The sequence below is a fragment of the Tachypleus tridentatus genome, chromosome 5 (assembly GCF_004210375.1).
Source record: "Tachypleus tridentatus isolate NWPU-2018 chromosome 5, ASM421037v1, whole genome shotgun sequence".
NCBI classification, from domain to species: domain Eukaryota; kingdom Metazoa; phylum Arthropoda; class Merostomata; order Xiphosura; family Limulidae; genus Tachypleus; species Tachypleus tridentatus.
Genome location: NC_134829.1, coordinates 21,957,370 through 21,977,829, shown reverse-complemented (window position 1 = coordinate 21,977,829; position 20,460 = coordinate 21,957,370). Strand labels below are relative to the sequence as shown.

The window sequence follows — 20,460 nt, the reverse complement described above, 5'->3', positions numbered from 1 at the left end:
TTATCAATACAATTATTTACAGTATTGGTACGTTTTATTATTTATTAAAGGGGTGTGGTATTCTTCAATAGAGCATTGTACCATTTTCCATTGGACAGTTTCATGTTACATATGGTAACTTACGACTTATAGCTGTGACTCCCTCTTCAATAGCTATTTTGCTGATAGAGTTAGATCACTTTTTTTTTTAGTGTTTTCGTATCAACGATTATATGAAACATAAATGTGTGATGGGTAAAAATCTGTCTGGTTACTCTCTCCTGTACAGTTCTGATAAAAAAATCTCTGGAATTGGAGATTTTCTTGACTAAATTTTTAGATTTTTATCTCGAATCTTAACCAGAGTGAGAATATTATAAGTTCAATGAAGTCAGAATATCAGTGTTCTTATCTTTGCAAGGATTACTATTTTAACTGTTCGACAAGAAGGAGCGATTAGTTGAAATGTGCCCGTGTAATAAAGTTATCACCACTAGAGCGCCTAGGAATAAATTACAGCCCATCGTTTCTTCAAACGAATTATTAATGAATTCTTGTCTTCCAGGATAAACACACTTTGGTTCAATATATTTTTTATAATTGTCGTTGCTGATGTGGTTGATTGATTGTTGGTCCGAAGAATGTTCACTGTATATATTACTAGCTCATGTACCCGATAAACACAAGATGAAGACCTAGTGTTGTCAGTTCCAAACTCCGAACCTCTATGTCACTCCCCGGAGTCTGTAAAGGTACATGCCAGATTGCGAGACAGTTTGCTCAACGGTTCTTCACACACACACACAAGTACTATGTTTTTTGAAACAATTAATAAGTCGTTTAGTCGCCAGCTGTAAAGTCCGTCGGGACGTGTCAATGGTAGGTGAAATTCAAGTCGCAAGTGTTATAAGAAATACACGTGATTACAGTATTTTGTTTCATCTAAACTAATAAGATAAAAAAAATTCACAAGATATACGAGAGTCAGAAAAAGAGTTGAGAAATAAATTTATGTTACTGTATAGACTGCTTTATACACATGCTATTGTTATTACGTATATAAGACAGAAAAAGACTGCACTTGAAAGTTCTTTAAAACCTCTGTGATATAATTAGATGGTTATAAGGTAAAAATATATTTTAATTTAGACGAGATGGGGCATCAGTATGGAATAGTACTTCCCACATTTGGTCCGGATTCAGAATCACTTTAAAACATTTTTTTTTTTAATAACGGGGCATAGAGTATTTTTGCGGTTTCGGTTTATAAACTCTGTAAAGTGTAATCGAATTTGTAATAAATGTTATGAACACTTTACGTTGAGATTATTCATCACACTAAAACATGATCCGGATCACTGATCATTTTGGATATGAAAATGATTTTATGAGTTTACGAAAGTGAAATTTGACGTTATTTAATATAAACGCATGCAATATCGAAAAGTGGAGACGAGGTAAGGGTTTTTAATCTCTCTGATTGCTCTTGTTAATATTGGTAACAGTCACATGGACTTTATCTTTTCTGTTTATTTTTTTTTAATTTAAGGTGTATTATCCGAAACATGTATGTAGGCATATTGGAACATAGGAAAGTTAGAATTGTTAATGTGTGTTAAACAGGATCATAACGATTTCTTTAGTATCAAGAAATCATCAGTAATAATGAATTAATGAGTATGGAAGTTAAATGTAATGAATTCATACATATAAGTCTAATAATCAGTGATGTCGAGAAAACCTACTTGTAAAATATATATATATATATATATATATATAAACGGCTCGTTTGGGTTGAGAGTTTTTTTTTACGTAGAGGATAACGTTTCGACCTTCTCCTGACGATGACCAAAGAAGGTCGAAACATTGTTCGCTCCTCTACGTGAAAAACGAAAAGAAAAAACTTTCTCAACCCAAACGATCCGCTTTTACATATATCGCTTTTACAAAACATTAAATATTGGGTTTTGGTACCCGTGGTTCCATAGAACGGATAGACCAACTTGTAGATTTGGATTTAACAATAACAAAAAAATGTGTTTGTGAATCTGCTTTGTCCGATAACTCCTCTCGTGATTTTAGAGCGAGCAGGTAGACTCGGTATGGTCTGAAGGGATGAAATATTTCCATAACTGTGTATGCAGCGTAGCCTTCTACTGTAGGGTATGGTAGAATAACGCGTCCGAACTGTCATCCAACAGTCATTATTTTTTTCTCAAGTGTATTATTTAAGAGTATGTTTAATTAACTTTTATTTTCTCAGGTGTGTTATTTAAGAGGGCGCTTATTTAACTTTTATTTTCTCAAGTGTATTATTTAAAAGGATGTTTAATTAACTTATTTCCTCGGAAGTGTTATTAAGCCAAGATTTAATATGGCTAATCCTGCACTAGGCGAAGAAAACCGACAGTATTAGTAAGTATGTTATCCCCATCTTCACTACCTGTCATACAAAGTTTTGTTCTATTTCTATGTTATTCCCATCTTCACTACCTGTCATACAAAGTTTTGTTCTATCTCTATTTCTATGTTATCCCCATCTTCACTACCTGTCATACAAAGTTTTGTTCTATTTCTATGTTATTCCCATCTTCACTACCTGTCATACAAAGTTTTGTTCTATTTCTATGTTATTCCCATCTTCACTACCTGTCATACAAAGTTTTGTTCTATTTCTATGTTATTCCCATCTTCACTACCTGTCATACAAAGTTTTGTTCTATCTCTATTTCTATGTTATCCCCATCTTCACTACCTGTCATACAAAGTTTTGTTCTATTTCTATGTTATTCCCATCTTCACTACCTGTCATACAAAGTTTTGTTCTATTTCTATGTTATTCCCATCTTCACTACCTGTCATACAAAGTTTTGTTCTATTTCTATTTCTATGTTATCCCCATCTTAACTACCTGTCATACAAAGTTTTGTTTTATTTCTATGTTATCCCCATCTTCACTACCTGTCATACAAAGTTTTGTTCTATTTCTATGTTATCCCCATCTTCACTACCTGTCATACAAAGTTTTGTTCTATTTCTATGTTATCCCCATCTTCACTACCTGTCATACAAAGTTTTGTTCTATTTCTATTTCTTTCGATAACAAATGTCAATCTCGATTGGACAGCGATACGTTTATAGACATACAACGCTTGATTGTGGGTTCGATTTCTTGCGCTTGATCAAATAGATAACCCAGAGTGGTTTTTGTTAAAAAACAAATAATGATAAATAGATCAGGTTATTGTATATAGCATTTGTTATTGAAACTGATCTAGACCAGTTTTATTACTAAGGAAATGCAATATGAGTTCATAAGAAAGCTAGTTTTCTTGTATGAAAAGAAATATCATATTATATCAGTCAACAATTTCAACAACAAACGTTCTTTCTAAGGTCAACGATGGATATTTTGCTTAGCGTGATGGATTTCTGTGATTCTAGCTATAAAATGCTTTTAATGTTTTAAAAATATGTAAGATTCTCGAAAAGTCAATGTTGGTAGAATGACAACTTAAAACTACGCCTGATTATCTATCATCAACATGTCTGAAGACTTATATTGTTTCATTAACCTGTCTGAAAGTCCTATATTGTTCATATTGTTTCATTAACCTGTCTGAAAGTCCTATATTGTTCATATTGTTTCATTAACATGTCTGAAAGTCCTACATTGTTCATATTGTTTCATTAACCTGTCTGAAAGTCCTATATTGTTCATATTGTTTCATTAACCTGTCTGAAAGTCCTATATTGTTCATATTGTTTCATTAACCTGTCTGAAAGTCCTATATTGTTCATATTGTTTCATTAACCTGCCTGAAAGTCCTATATTGTTCATATTGTTTCATTAACCTGTCTGAAAGTCCTATATTGTTCATATTGTTTCATTAACCTGTCTGAAAGTCCTATATTGTTCATATTGTTTCATTAACCTGCCTGAAAGTCCTATATTGTTCATATTGTTTCATTGACCTGTCTGAAAGTCCTATATTGTTCATATTGTTTCATTAACCTGCCTGAAAGTCCTATATTGTTCATATTGTTTCATTAATCTGTCTGAAAGTCCTATATTGTTCCCTTTCTGTTAACAAATAAACCTTATTATTTCATCATGTCCCAAGAAATGATTTTAGGTAAACGTATTTGATTCAAATGTTATGACTGACACCCTTAGACATTTTTATTTACGTTATTATTCAAAAACACCTAACACCTAAAAGTAAATATGGAATTTACGATTCTCTAACACAAAGCACATAGTTAACACCATGTGTAAGATTTCTGTTGGTTTGTATCACATAAAGCTTCTTGTAATCTTAGTTCTATAGCCTTCAATCTGTTGTTATGTTAACTTCCTGTCTTCCCTACCATATCGTTAACACCTGTTTTATTTCATTTCTTTTCACTATTTTTTTCTTATTTTTCATTTTCGTCGCTTTTGCTTCTCTCGTTTCTCGTCATTTATTTATATAGTTTATCTTCGTCGTATAGAGACATGCAATAAACTGTGACAAAGTGATTTAATCTTCAATATCACTGTTGTTCTGTAGTTTGTATAAACACAGAGGTTCTTAGTAAATCTATGAAATTTTCTTACGATTATACACAATATGTTTATTAAATACTAAGGTGAAACGAATAAACTTATAGCGTATCCGCGTAAGTAAATAACACTTTAAAGCATTGGCTCTGCTATTGCTGAGAGATAACTGTTAACCAGTAGGGACCAGAGTTAAATAATATTATAACTTGTATCTTTATAAGTCACAAACAGAAAAATATGAATGACCATAAAATAACAGAAAAATATGAATGACCATAAAAGAACAAAAAATATGAATGTTCGAAAATCTTCTCACTGAAGATAATTTGCTTGTTACTCATATCAATGCTATGTGATAAGCTGACAATGCTCTGCCATTCTTTGGTAGCAAAACCCTAATTCTATCTCTGTAAGCTGTAAGACTTACGACTATACCACTGGGGAAAGAGCAGATTGGAAGACAAGTGGACGGATAGCTAGATAGATGAAATCAAATTTGCTGCTGTTACTGAGTTGGGACTTTATTCACTCATACGTGTAAACAATAACCAAAGATTAATTCTGTGATGTCTCCATGGTAACCTATCAGACATTGGAGATCACTAAAACGGATGTTATTATCTGTTTTTTATTATTTCTAGAATCATAAACAAAATAGCTATTCGCTGTTATGCTATATTTAAGCAACCAGTTTTCGTGTTGTATTTTTTATTTTAATTATTTCCAAGTAGTTTCTAGACACGGTAATACTGCATCTTAAATCATGACAGTATTTTTGATCACGTGTCCCACTCAGCTCTATATCCAAGATTCAGGTTCATTTGTATATCTCTATAAAAGATATTTGACGGAAATTAAGAGCTGACATTCAGTTGTCTCATAATATATCTAATAAAGTAATGAACAATGCCAAGTACAGTTCATCTATTCTAGCCCTAACCTATATACAAGCAGGTTCCATAAAAGCATTGTTTTTAGTTTTGTGAATAATATCATATGCTGTATTGAAACACCATTTGTATGCAATTACTATACAATATTACCGTTTTGTATAAACATAATTGTAGGTATTATCCACTGTCTCACTGATGTCTTCTATCGTATTTCGTTAGGTAATATGAATATATATGTTTGTGTTCATGATTTAAGTGCTTCTGTTCACTTACCTAACTTAAAACTGTTATATGTATATGATATTAATGTCTAAGCGTTTTGTGTAATGACAGATGGAATTACCGTTCCTCATATTATATATTCTCTTTATCTCAGTCTAAGACATTTAAACCTAGATGGCGCTGTGACAGTTTGATGTTATTGTTTAGTTGAACGGTTGGTAAGTGGGTTCTGTTCGCTCTCCGATTGAGAGGCCGATCTTGCTGGACCATACCGCTCAGTTCAAGTTTTGTCACATGCTTCGTGACATATCTGAAGATTCCAAGTAGGCAAGTGAATTATTTTTCAAGATATCCTCTACTTGTAAGAAATATTATCGCTTATGTGTGTTATCTGAAACAAACTATAACCTTCAGTAGCATAGTTGTAAATTAACGTCCAGACTCAAACTATGTTAGCTGTGTAATAATTGTGGTCACGTTAAAAATTAAATAAATTAATTACTTGAATAGGTAGTATAAAGTTTCGTTAATTGATCATTATTTAAATTATTTGTAAATATATTATACACGTTAGGTGAATGTGGACATTGGTACATAAGTAAACCGCGAAATTCCACGTTCTTTTGGTGGTATATCTGCAGACTCTCACCGCTAGAAACCGGGTTTCTATACTTGTTGTGGGCAGAGCACAGATAGCCCATTGTGTACCTTTGTGCTTAATTTGAAACAAACAAATAAGTAAACCTTTTCAATAAGACTATGACAGTCTTGAACTAGTAAATCTCTTATTCGTTGCACATCATTGGAACGACGTTTTCTAATTAACACTTCTTTTATTTTTAACATCTGTCTGTTACAAATTATTTCATTGTATGTATTGTTTCAAAAGTTCTTCATATGTTTTCTATCGATTATTAATAATATCCATTAACGACTGTATTCAAAAAGGTATGTCTATATGGTAAACTATGATAACTAGTCATTAGGCTTCACTGAATAATTCGACCATAAGTTAATTCACCAGTTACTGTGTGTGAAATGTATTACTTTTCGTATTTAATTTAAATACGGTATAAAAAGACGTTTAGTGATTCTACAGTAAAAAAGAAAAAATTGCATATGACATACGTATAAATTTTAGTATACAAAAAATAGCAATTAGAATAATGTTTCACACATGGAACTGAAGTTTTTTGATAACTTCTCAGAATTTGCATTCTGGCAAAGTAGTAAGCTTGGAGGGCTTTTAACTGTAAAAATCTGTTGCTGTTTAATTACCTCGTTTTGGCTATAAAATTTTTAAAACCTTTATTCTAGAGATATTTTTACTTATATGATGTTAAACTTACTCTCCTCAATCGGCTAACCGCCCCTTACTGAATATTAATCGCATAAATCTGCATCTGTGGTTAATATAAAACGAATTCACTTTGTTTCCTTAAGTATTAAGTTGGGATTTAAACAGGTGTGTGAGATAATTTTCATAAAGATTTGAAATATTGTATCAAATTATGGATGTTGGAATTTTGAGAAAGAATATTGTTTGAGAACAAGAGCTTAGAATAATGAAGAAAAGTAAAACAACATTTTCATCCCATCTCCAACAAATAGTCTGGTTTATTGAAATTACATTGTTGTTTAAAGGAAAGCTGATGACCAATGGAAAAAAATTCTACAGTTCAGCTTTTGCAGTCATAAGATCGGTATAAGAAATTCTAGGACTTTTTTATTTATTCAAATCTGTTTTCCTTTCTTTCGTTTTATATGCGTGTTTTTTGTTTTTTTCGAAAACGTTTCAGGTCAGGCGTGTCCACCTGCTAACAGTAGATCCAAGCAGTGGAGGCGCTGTGACCGTGACAGTAAAACCTACTGTTTTCTTAAGAGTAACTGCGTCTATTAATTAAGTGATAAATACTGCTTACTGGTTGTCTTCCTATAAAACGCCCCAGTGGCACAGCGGCATGTCTGTGGATTTACGCTACTCGAAACCGGTTTTCGATATTTGTGGCGAGCAGAACACAGCTAGTTTATTGTGTAGCTATGCGCTTAACTACAAACAAACAAATCTTCCTTTAAGACAGAAGTTCCAAATTAAAGACCTCGCTCTTCTTTGGTAAAAAGAGTTGAAAACGGGTGGTGATGACCAGCTGTCTTTCATCCAATCTTACACTCCTCAGCTGGGGACGGGTAATGGAAACAGTCACTTGTGTGGCTTTGCATGGAATTCTACACAAACAAATCAAACCCTTTTAGGGATAAGTTTGCCTGAACTCTAAAGTGTCTTTTATTTGACCACCTAGCCTACGTATCACATAAAGTTCCGTTCTTGTGAACAAATGCTAAATACCCAAGTAAAATATATTCAATCATTTGGTGAAAACTTAATATCCTTAAGACTTTTGTTGTTTACGTAACTTCCTGTCAGAATGACATCACTTTGTAGAGCAGCCCTCTAGTGGCTCTGCGCGAATATAAACAAACAACATTTCTGTTTATTGTCAAACGTGCTCCCTGGATTTTGTTTTTGCGTTATCACATATTCCGCTGCTTTGGCGTGACATATTTCTGAATATGTTTACATGCGTAATACAGAGAGACCATGCCAGTCACAGTATTATGAAACATGAGATTGCAATCTGAAACTGTAGATGACCAAAGAACAAACAAAAGGACTGTGAGGACTAACGGTCGAGAGAAATTAATCACCTATGGTATAATATAGAAGATAAATGCAATAAAAACATAAACAAATCTAAGATATGTATCAACTAGTAAGGTGAATAACGAAATAAGGAACACGCTGATCACAGAGACATCAGTACAACGCTAAACGTGTAAAACAGTAACTTAAAACGTTTCATTATAGCCAAATCATTAACTTTTATAAAAGTAAGACAGTTTAAAATATTCAGCATTAATAACAATACATCTCAATACGAACTTATTGATAATTCTGGTATTTTCTTTATATATATTGTTACTAAGGAAAAGTTCTACGTTCAAGCTGTTTTCTGTAGTATTTCAAATTATCTTATCTCAATCTTTGGAGTTTTTTAACAAGATATCTCTTGAAACGCTTTGCTCGATAGTTATAGAATGATGAAGTCTGTAGGCCCAGCATGGCCAGGTGGTTAAGGCACTCGATTCGTAATCCGCGGGTTCGAATCCCCGTTGCACCAAACATGCTCGCTCTTTTAGCCGTGGCGGCGTTATAATGTGACGATCAATCTCACTATTCGTTGGTAAAAGAGTAGCCCAAGCGTTAGCAGTGGGTGGTGACAACTAGCGCAGATAGCCCTCGTGTACCTTTGCGCAAAATTCAAAACAAACAAACAAACAAACGATATAATCTGTACCAGAATATATTACAATATGTTATTAATAATTTAAACCAGAATACTTCCTACTCTGTAATTAACTTTTTTTTTGCTGTAACTATTAACTTAGATCTATTATCAGACTTCAGCAATTTTCGTTGTGTTTTTATTTTCTTTTGTTTTGGTGTCTAAAGGATGTAGGTATTATCAGATTTGGTGTTTTTTAAAAAGGTTCATAGTACATAGTACAATGGCACGAAACCTAATAACCCTGGACTCAGCAAATAGCCTGATGTGGCTTTGCTATAAGAAAACACACACACACACACACCCTATAACCCGAACACTTTCGAAGGGTGGACCTTTCTTTGTTAGACGTTAACAAGAAGTTATCAACGTGTTTTTTTTTTTAACAATACATGAATTAGAAAAGCGCTGGTGAAAAACGTTACTTACCTTTATTATTAACTCAAATATTTTTGAACAAAACTTGTCATGCGAAAGATCGAACAACACATAAGTACGAAGTAATATAAATAAAGACAGGTAGGATAAATGGACATTTAGAACACAGAGAAATAAACAAAAAGACATATGGTAGTCGCAACGACGTTCTGTCATATATATATATAAATAATTGTTTTTTTTTTACGTGTTTTATTTTGTTAGTGTCGAAGAGCAACTGATGCTGAAAATCATGTTTTTCTTCCGGTTGGCTGCGACAATTATTTGCCTTTGTCTTTCTGGAAATCACTTGGAGTTAGCAGGTAAGAAATCGCACTTCTTTTGCATATGCATTAAATACATTATATTAATTCCCTAATAATAATAGTGATACATGGAAATGCAATAATCTAAAGTTTCACTACCAGAATACATAAATTATTGGATATGATAACACTGCATAACATTTTTTTGGAAAAGTTTTTGCTGATTGTGACAGGTACCTGGTGGGTATGCACAAATATAGGTTTGGTTTTGCTTCACCACGTAGGAACTCTGAGAAATAGACAGTTAACACAAATATTCTCTCTCCACAAATATTCCAGTTGTACTTGCTGTACTGGATGTGCTTCAGCAACATTTCCATGTTCTCGTAGGTTTCTTTCATGTGTGCTGCAGAACCAACAGGTATTGAAGGGTGAACGTTGTCATTGTGTAACAGAACAGCTTTTAGGCTTAACATTGATGAATCAATAAAGAGACACCACCCTTGCGGGTCGTGGTCACAACTCAAAGCAGTGAGCAATCCGTCGATGTCAACACAGAAGCAGAGACTATCAACTTGTGCAAAGAATTTGGTTATATCATCTTGGCGGCTTCGAAAAACAGAAATTTTCGTACCTGGTGACGTGGACCGCCTGAGGAGCACGGTTCAAATCCGAATCAATGTCACTGCCAATTCTCTGCATTGCAGTTTCTTCATCTGGTTCGTCTAAGGTCCATTACTCTGGTGGTTTCGGAATTAGAAGATTGTTGTCATGTGGCAAGGGTCTCATTGCTGAAGGCAGATTAGGGTATTCAATTGATTTCTTGTTTTTGGCAGAGAAACCAGACACATTAGTCAAACAGAAGTAACAGTCCGTCACATGGTCTTTCTGTTCTCGCCATATCATCGGGACAGCAAACGGCATTGTCTTTGGAGTGCCTCTGAGCTAAGCTCTCAGACAGACAGAACATGTCCCAAAACAAATATGAGGCGTCCATTACTGGTCTTGATCACCAATCTTACAACCGAAGTACAGATGATATGCTTTCTTCCCAAGAGCAGTCATTGATCGTCTCTGATAAACAAGCGTATACTCGCCAAAAATATAGCAGAATGTATCGTGGCTGTTACGACATTGACAAGACATATTAACCGACACCAATCGTCCTGTAAAACGTCTATAGCATCTATCTTACTTGTTACAGTACTACTGAGGCAATGCTATATTCTGAAGCAATACGTACACACTATAAGGTCTATATTAATCCAATGAGCAGCATCTGTGTATTCAAGCAACTTTTATAGCCTGCTGAGACAGTGTCAAGCTGACTCCGGCTTGCCCAGGTATGCCCGGGCTGCATACTTCCACAGAACAGCTTCCAACCTAGCCTGATATCATGCCTGGACATGCCCAGACTGCACAAAACAATGTTCATAGGTCTCTTACAAAAAGGAAATTTTTTGGACACAAATATAAGAAAAAACATGACAAAACAGAAGATTTCGATGAAACGGTACATGATGAGCAAATTTGGATGTGATTTTCGTGATCAGCAGACAAAAATATACAAAGAACACCCAACAGTGTTCAAGAAGCAGTTGTTGTGCAGCGAATTATTGAATATGAATAACCGTTACTAAAATGTGCAAAACATTCTACGAAAGGAAAATAATCTATCGCTTGTTATTGTAGCATATCTTTTCTATAGCATTACTACATAAGAATTCTTGAGAAACCATAGAAACTATTAAAGTTTCTCGTGTTTACTTAAACTCGGAAAGCTGTATAAAGCATTAGAAGGAACAAGGTAGTCTTAGATTGATAAAAAAGTTTTAAAGCAAGTTAACCTCAATAGTTTAGTTTATTATCATTTAATTATGGGTCAAAATAAAAATCATTTGGTGAGCATTTAAAAATGCTAAATTTAATAATTTTCATAGAACCATCTACTTCGTTATGGATTTTATATTTGGTATTAAAAGGGAGGTAACAAAAGATATGGTAATTTATTTTTAATTTTCATTCAGACTAACAATATTTTTAATTTGTTAATTGTTTGTTTGTTTGTTTTGAATTTCGCACAAAGCTACTCGATGGCTATCTGTGCTAGCCGTCCCTAATTTAGCATTGTAAGACTAGAGGGAAGGCAGCTAGTCATCACCACCCATCCGCCAACTCTTGGGATACTCTTTTACCAACGAATAGTGGGATTGACCGCAACATTATAACGCTCCCAAGGCTGAAAGGGCGAGCATGTTTGGTGCGACCGGAATTCGAACCCGCGACCCTCAGATTACGAGTCGAACGCCTTAACCCACCTGGCCATGCCGGGCCTAATTTGTTAATAATCAAGTAGTTTGGAAAAAAAATATTACATAAAATTAACTTATTACAAGATATGGAATTCAGCTTATTTTTATATTTGTTTTATAGAATTATAGTTATTTTTAAATCAATCATTTTATACTTAAATTTTAAATCAAAATATCCACAAGTTTTCTCTCATGTGTGAGTGAGTTATTATTAAGACCACATTAATTTTTTTATTAAAGACATTATAATAAATATTACAGTTTTTATCAGTGGTGGTGTAATGAAATTAGCTTCCTGGTTGCTCAGCGAAAATTACGAGATTTTATCAAGCTAGAAATACAATTGGTAGAAATAACACGGATATTTCAATATATAGTTTTCTGTTTAAAAAAATACAAACAAATTAGTAAAATTATTTTACTTTTCGACCAAGACTCTCGGAAATCTTCTGTATTTGTTTCTAAATTTTACATTAGTATTAAGTGTCTATAAAAAACCAACCAATTTTTAAATGCATTTACTACCTTCATTTAATACTGTTATATACATATATAGATAAGCCTACCGATCAAAACGTTTCATCAAGATCCAGTTTATCCAAAAATAGAAGTTCTAAACCGTATGAACAGTGTTCCCTCCACTCTTTTCCTTGTAATAACAATGAACTGTGCGTGGAACAGCGTTTTAACTGTGACGGAAAACCAGACTGTCCTGACGGATCGGATGAGTGGAAATGTGGTAAGATTATGATAAATTACCATTTTACTATCTCCTATAATAGGTTGAGACTTGATAAAAACCGCTTAGCGCTGGCATGTTCAAATCCTTTGTGAATTATCTCTATTACCTCACTTTAGAATAATTTTGGTTTCTTTTCATAAATATCGTTCACATGGAATTGTTCTGCTTTTCTTAAATTCTGTATTATTTTAAACTTTATTTTTAATGCATAAAAGTAATAAAAAGCAACCATCAATAAGGGTCTTAGAGCAACTTCTCTCGAACATTTAGATCTAAGTTTTACATATTTCAAACGTATTACATACATCATTCACGCGTTGCTACAAAATTGGCTATAAAAATTCAAAGTTGCCCATAAAATAGAACTGGCCTAAGTCTTTATAAGATTACTGATTCAATTGAATTAGGAAACAACAGAAACTAAGAAGGCAGGAAAAAGAATAAAGTAAAAAACACGATGGAAGAATTCCTTACCAACGTGATGTTGTTAGAAAGCAACGACAGTAAGAAAAGGCTTCACCTAGCCTAACTGTTATTACGAACAACCACACAGAAGAAAATTGATCTAAAATCACTAAACTTCCTGCCACGGAGTTGTCATTTAATTACAATAAAAAATGGAGTCTACAAGATATTAGATGGGGACCAAAACTTGAGAGAGGGGCAACAGATGCGCGCAACATTTTTTTTACAAACCTTAAGTATTGGAAAGAAAAAAATATTTGGTGGTTCCGAAGCGTGAAACTCGATGATATGTAGTTAAATATATATGTCTAAATCTGTTATGTTTTTTGTTCTATCGATTATTCCATTAAGATCTTGAGCATCTCAAATTTAATTTCAAACTCTAATTAGTCAGATTGATAGATTTTGAACGGATTATCCGAATATAGCATTTGGACCAGATTTTGATATTTCGTGATTTGATAATTCATCTGTTTAGAAATTTATAGAACTGTAAGTTTCAAAACTATGATATTCACTGCTTAGCACGTGCTTTTTATACTGAATATTCAACAAGTAATTGATTTTGAACGGATTATCCGAATATAACATTTGGACCAGATTTTGATATTTCGTGATTTGATAATTCATCTGTTTAAAAATTTATAGAACTGTAAGTTCAAAACATTCACTGCTTAGCACGTGCTTTTTATACTGAATACAAGTATAAAATCTAAAATCGTTCACATCCGCAAGCACGATAAACTTTAGCTAATGAGGAACTATAAGGAAAAACAAAGTTTCTTCACATAAAAAAATGTCAAACTATATATATACATATATACAAATACTAGGGTAAATCTAAAATAAATCATTTAAAAATTAGATAACAGTTTATGGTACATTCTATAAAATGTCAACTAAAGCACTCTGGCTATCTTATCTTCTAAAATAGTTTGGCCTGGCATGGCCAAGCGCGTAAGGCGTGCGACTCGTAATCCGAGGGTCGCGGGTTCGCGCCCGCGTCGCGCTAAACATGCTCGCCCTCCCAGCCGTGGGGGCGTATAATGTGACGGTCAATCCCACTATTCGTTGGTAAAAGAGTAGCCCAAGAGTTGGCGGTGGGTGGTGATGACTAGCTGCCTTCCCTCTAGTCTTACACTGCTAAATTAGGGACGGCTAGCACAGATAGCCCTCGAGTAGCTTTGTGCGAAATTCTAAAACACATTCTAAAATAGTTTATACATATGTTTTTGTCAAGCTGAATGTTTATGAAAATCTGCCATTAAATACTCGTCAAGGCAGTGTATACGATCCAATTTTAATAATTAGACAATATTGTAACTAGTTTCATAAAGGGACAGTTTGAATATTTTAATTATAACTGGTGGCTTAACTAGAATTAAAGTGGCTTAATGAAGGGACGACTTAATTATTTTCACCAAAATTGGTGGCTTAGCTAGATTGCAACTAGCTCAAAGAAGGGACAGTTTAAATATTTTAGCCAAAACTTATAATTTAGCTATTTAACTGTGAGGTTTCTTCTAACCCTAGTCATCGTCAGTTCATTGCTTTGCCGTTACGATAAGATCTGGTTAATTAATTTTCCTTTAGAGTTTAAATCAATCGTTTTTTTGTTTTCTGTGAACGGTATGTAGATGACACCTTTGTTAATTTCCGTTTAAATACATTCCATAATTCTCACTGATCGTTTTAGAATTCGCAAATTTTAAGCTAAAACTTAATTCATAAAACTTAAGAAAATAATTCCTTTCTAACTAAGATTTATTCGGCTTTTATTGAAAATTCTCAAGGGGTTTTCTACGCCTGTATAACCGAATAAAGACTTTTGTAGTTTACAGGCCTTGTTCGGGCCTTCTTATTTAATTTACAGCTTCTTGCTCTTAAGTTACAAACTAATTTAGTTGTACGTCTTCTTACCTGGGCATTTATAATTCATTATTATTATTTCATTCTTCACTTAGAAATATTATTTCCTGTATGACACGTTGGTGCGTAAAGGATACCAAAGAAAAAAACATTAAGTAATCTACCAACATCAAGAATTCAACTATTTACTAAAATTACTCACGGTTGCCAAATGTAGGGATTTCTTGGACGTACCTCACTTTGGTACAGAAATGCATTTTTTTTTTTTTTTACCTTCAAGTTCAAATGAATGTATTTTTCAAATCATCTGTGAATTCAATATATATATTTATACATAGAGATGTCTACGAGTAACTTACAAAAATGTGAGCATGGTGACAATACGGTCAATTACGCCAAAACAAGTAAACTAATCGTTGTCAACGTTCCATTTGTTGCATAACGTACTTTCAATTCCGCTACTCTTACATTTCTCAGTCATAAATATAACACTAAACAAGATATCTCTCACAGAAATTCCAGATTCCTAAGTTGTTGCTAAACATTCTTAGGGTTCTTAATACAGTTATTTAAATTTTAAAGCAGAATGCTACACAACAGGCAATTTGCGCTTCCCCTCCACGCATATCAAACGTCATTTATCAGTAGTATAAATTCTTAAACTTTATCTCCAAGCAACCAGTTTTGTTTCATATTTATAAGATATATTTATTTCAATCTTTCCCCCAGTAGATTTTTCAATTTTTTAAAAAAATCCAGATTACATTTATTATTGTTCGTTTGCTATAACTAAAGTAATCCTGTTCTAATAAATTAAATTTGCTATTACTTCACGTATTTATCTTGTTCACTGGTTCCAAGTATTGTTGTTTTTACCAATAATACAATGACTTCATTGTTGTTCCCTCTTTACCTAATTAGAACATAATTGTATATCAGTTCAAATACCATGATTTAATTAGGACAGAACTTTATATCAGTTCAGATACCATACTTTAATTAAAATATAACTTTATATCAGTTCAAATAGCATGCTTCAATTAGAACATAACTTTATATCAGTCCAGATAGTATGCTTTAATTAGGATAGAACTTCGTATCAGTTCAGATACCATGCTTTAATTAAAATATAACTTTATATCAGTTCAGATAGCATGCTTTAATTGGGACATAACTTTATACAAGTTCAGACAGCAAACTTTAAGATGTTAGTTTGTACCTGATAGTGATCAATAATTGGTAATGAAAACATTACTTTATATGTACTATATGTTTCAGTGCAATTTACATATTTATTATACCATCTCCATTTACTTCATCTAGAATGGCTTAGTGGTTAGAGGGCTCGACTCCCAACGTATAGAGAGGAATCGAAATTCGTTTGCGAACATGTTAGTCTTCTTAACTATGTAAAGGTTATAACGTTAAGGTCAAAGCTGTTTTACTTTCTAGAAAATTAGGAGTCGCTAACGCAGAAAGTTCTTGAATAACTTTACGCAAAATTTTCACAAGTTTTGTCCAATGCAAAATAGCAAGGTTAAGTTTTCTTTTAATAGAATATTTGGATGTTTACATTGCAGGATTTGTCAGTAGTTAGCAACCATTTTTTAACAATTATTTTTATTTACAGATTACCAAAGCTACTTGTTAGAAGCTAGTACAAATTTTTTTAACAACGCTTGTTTTGTTTTTGTTTTGTATTTTTAGAATTTCGCACAAAGCTACTAGAGGGCTATCTGTGCTAGCCGTCCCTAATTTAGCAGTGTAAGACTACAGGGAAGGCAGCTAGTCATCACCACCCACCGCCAACTCTTGGGCTACTCTTTTACCAACGAATAGTGGGATTAACCGTGACATTATACACCCCCACGGCTGAGAGGGCGAGCATATTTAGTGCGACGCGGGCGCGAACCCGCGACCGTCGGATTACGAGTCGCACGCCTCACGCGCTTGGCCATGCCGAGCCATTTTAACAACCCAATAAAAATGTTGTTAACAGCCAAACCTTTTCCCAGTTAACAAACGCAATATTTTCTTAGTGCCCATGAAAACATTTCAGTTTGTATATTAAAAAATAATAACTGTTACTGGGTAAAACAAGTGAAATTAATTAGTAATAGCTAAATAAATTTGATCGAAATCGTTTATTTATAGCGAAATTACATCTGTTTTACTCATGAATAAGTCAAATAATTTATACCATCCAAATAAAATATTTTTTCGATAACCAAATGCAATTCATTTTTTATAGATGACTAAATTGTTTTCAGGCCATCAAGTAAAATCCATTTTAACATTCAAGTATAATCTTTGGTGAACGGCCAAAGCACAGTAACTGCTAATAGTCGAATACAATTCTTACTTTTAATGATCAAGTCAGTTCTTTGCGGATAATTGTGTTAAATTAATTGATACCAGTCTATAAAATATTTTGTTCATAATCAAAAGCAAGATCTCTATTAAGTAAAATATGAAATATATTCTAATTCTGTTAAAGAATAAAGGGAATATTACAGTCATTTTATTATATAGGTTTAATTTATAGGTTACATTCTAAGTCTGTTAATAAATAAAGGGAATATTTTATTAATATTTAATTAGATTATTGATTAAAAACAAATCACATTTATTCGTTATTATACACATAGGGTTAACTGCGCTCTGCCCACCAAGAGTATCGAAACCTGATTTCTAACACTATAAAATCAGTGCCACTAGAGTTACATTCATAAATCATAATTAAAAATAGATTATAATAAGATGTGAGTGTATGTTTTTCTTATAGCAAAGCCACATCGGGCTATCTACTGAGCCCACCAAGGGGAATCGATTTTTAGCGTTGTAAATCCGTAGACTTACCACTGTACTAGCGGTGGTATAAAGTCAAGTATATATTTTGTTAGAATTATACACAGGATTTTCTCTGTGTTAAAATACATTAGAAAGAAAATTATTTTAACATAGGGAAAAGTTCGTTTATAATTTTACTTATTAACTTACCTATGTTATGAAATTTCAATAACAGTTAAACGACTTTGTATAGGTATTAATAGCTAAGTACATTTTTTGATAGTTAGCTTAAATCCGTTAAGAATAGCTATCGACATGATTTATAAAAAAATAAATGGGAATCTTTATCAATAACCATATGACACCTTTTTTAATTAAAAAATAAAATGGATTTGATGATACACAAGTCAAAACCTGATCAATGTAATTCACTAAATCAAATGCATATGTCAATAATCAAGTAAAGTGGTCATTGGTATTGGTAGCCATATAAGGTGAATTTTAATACCCACTAAAGCAATTCATTCATATTCATACACAAATCAAACCCTTGCATGGTAACTAAATAAAACCATGTTTAAGTTAAAAGTGAGAACCTTTATTACTAGTCAAGCCTATTACTTTATTAATAACTAGATACGATTTTTTATTAGTAGCCAAATCAAATCCAATAATTACAGCTACAGCTAAACCATTTTAATAATTAGACAAAATTCTTTGCAAAGAGAAGACCTAAATATATAATATTAATCAAATACAACTCATTAATTATCTTTTTCTTTAAATTGACAAATTAAATACTTTCTCAGTAGCGAAATCAGATCATATTAATTGTTAGAATCCGAAATAAAATGTTGTTAATAATTAGACATATATTTTGTTAATGGCCAAATAAATAAAGTTTTGTGCTCAAATTAAGTCCTATGTTAATAGCCATAGATAAACTGTACCGATCATTAACAGCCAAATAAAACCCTCTGTAAAAGATTCCGGTAAAATGTCACTAAATGTATCTGGCAATATTTCGTTAAGTAATTTAGCATAAGCTAACTAGCATCGAGTTGCAATAGCCAATAAATTCATTTGTACAAATTACCAGCCATAAATATATAGTTTTGAAAATTATATATGTAAAATGGCTGGTATTGGTAGAGAAATCTCTGTATAATGTTTTCTTTACCCATACCAACCGTTTTTACATATATAATTTTCTCTACAATTAGGTTTTCTCGTCATCACGGAGTTCTGAAAATTATCAAGTGAAATACTGCTTAATGAAATCTTCCAATTAACATCAGTGAAACTTTCAGAGGTTTAGTTAACCTCAGTTCTTTCTAATTGTCTGATTATCTTTTATAGGTTACTTTGTTAATATACTTTCTACAATGTTTAAGAAACACGTTTCAAAAATCAAAGGATACTTTGAGTCGCATCCTACTAATGTACTGAATACACTCCGAAACAGTTTCGTTTAAACGTCTTTATAAATTCTAATATATATAGTCTATTCAATTTAAATTTTGTAGAAAATAAAATTTTAGAGTAAGTTAGTCCAACACAATATTTGAATGAATTCTGTAATTATCGTCAACTTCTGATCAAAGTTAACACACAAGTGAAACTTAAAATTAACCGAGTATTTAGCATATAGAATTTAATCTATCAGTCTGACTAGGTGTAGGCAATGTTATAAACTAAAAATGTATTATGATCAGAATGCATGTGTTCATCAATAGGTCTAAATCCATATAGAAGGTATCCATATAAAGGTATTATATATATTAAACCTTTTAACCACTACTATTAATAAAATTATTCTTTGAGAAAGAATAATAAAAACTACTCAGAAAACAGACAGAAATAGTTAGCTACTTCAGGAAATGTAAGAAATAATGTGTTGCTGTACGTATTTAAATGTATTGTGAATATATTAGTAATACAGCAGTGTTGATATGGGATGTCAGAAATAATTTGGTGCTTTACGTATTTAAATGTATTGTATTAGTACTACAGCAGTGTTGAGAAGATAATAGAAATAATTTGGTGCTTTACGTATTTAAATGTATTGTATTAGTACTACAGCAGTGTTGAGAAGATAATAGAAATAATTTGGTGCTTTACATATTTAAATGTATTGTATTAGTACTACAGCAGTGTTGAGAGGATAATAGAAATAATTTAGTGCTTTACATATTTAAATGTATTATATTAGTAATACAGCAGTGTTGAGAGGATAATAGAAATAATTTGTTGCTTTACATATTTAAATGTATTGTGAATATATTAGAAATACAGCAGTGTTGATATGGGATGTTAGAAATAATGTGGTGCTTTACGTATTTAAGTGTATTGTCAATGTATTAGTAATGCAGCAGTGTTGAGTTACTGAAAATATATTAATGTATATTTTTAGCAATGTTTATTGTCTTTTCGTACTTTGATTAGTTTTATAACTTACTTCATTATGCTCTGCTCTGTGTCACTTTGTGGTAAAGAGTTCATGCCAGATACACTGAGGTAATCATAAGAGATTAGTTTTTTGACTAAGAACGTATAGAATGTGAAAGCAATCTGGACGAACTCTATTGATAGCAATGACATCAATGTTGAACGTA

General features: G+C 32.5%; 1 protein-coding gene across 1 annotated transcript in view; it reads left to right on the top strand.

Moving 5' to 3' along the window:
- Positions 1 to 2,353: 2,353 nt before the first annotated feature.
- LOC143251282 (uncharacterized) overlaps positions 2,354 to 20,460 on the top strand; it is a 41,744-nt gene continuing 23,637 nt past the window's right edge. The window contains exons 1-3 of the mRNA XM_076502720.1: positions 2,354 to 2,394; positions 9,627 to 9,724; positions 12,536 to 12,718. Coding sequence (XP_076358835.1) covers positions 2,354 to 2,394; positions 9,627 to 9,724; positions 12,536 to 12,718 — 322 coding nt within the window. The remainder of the gene's footprint in view (positions 2,395 to 9,626; positions 9,725 to 12,535; positions 12,719 to 20,460) is intronic.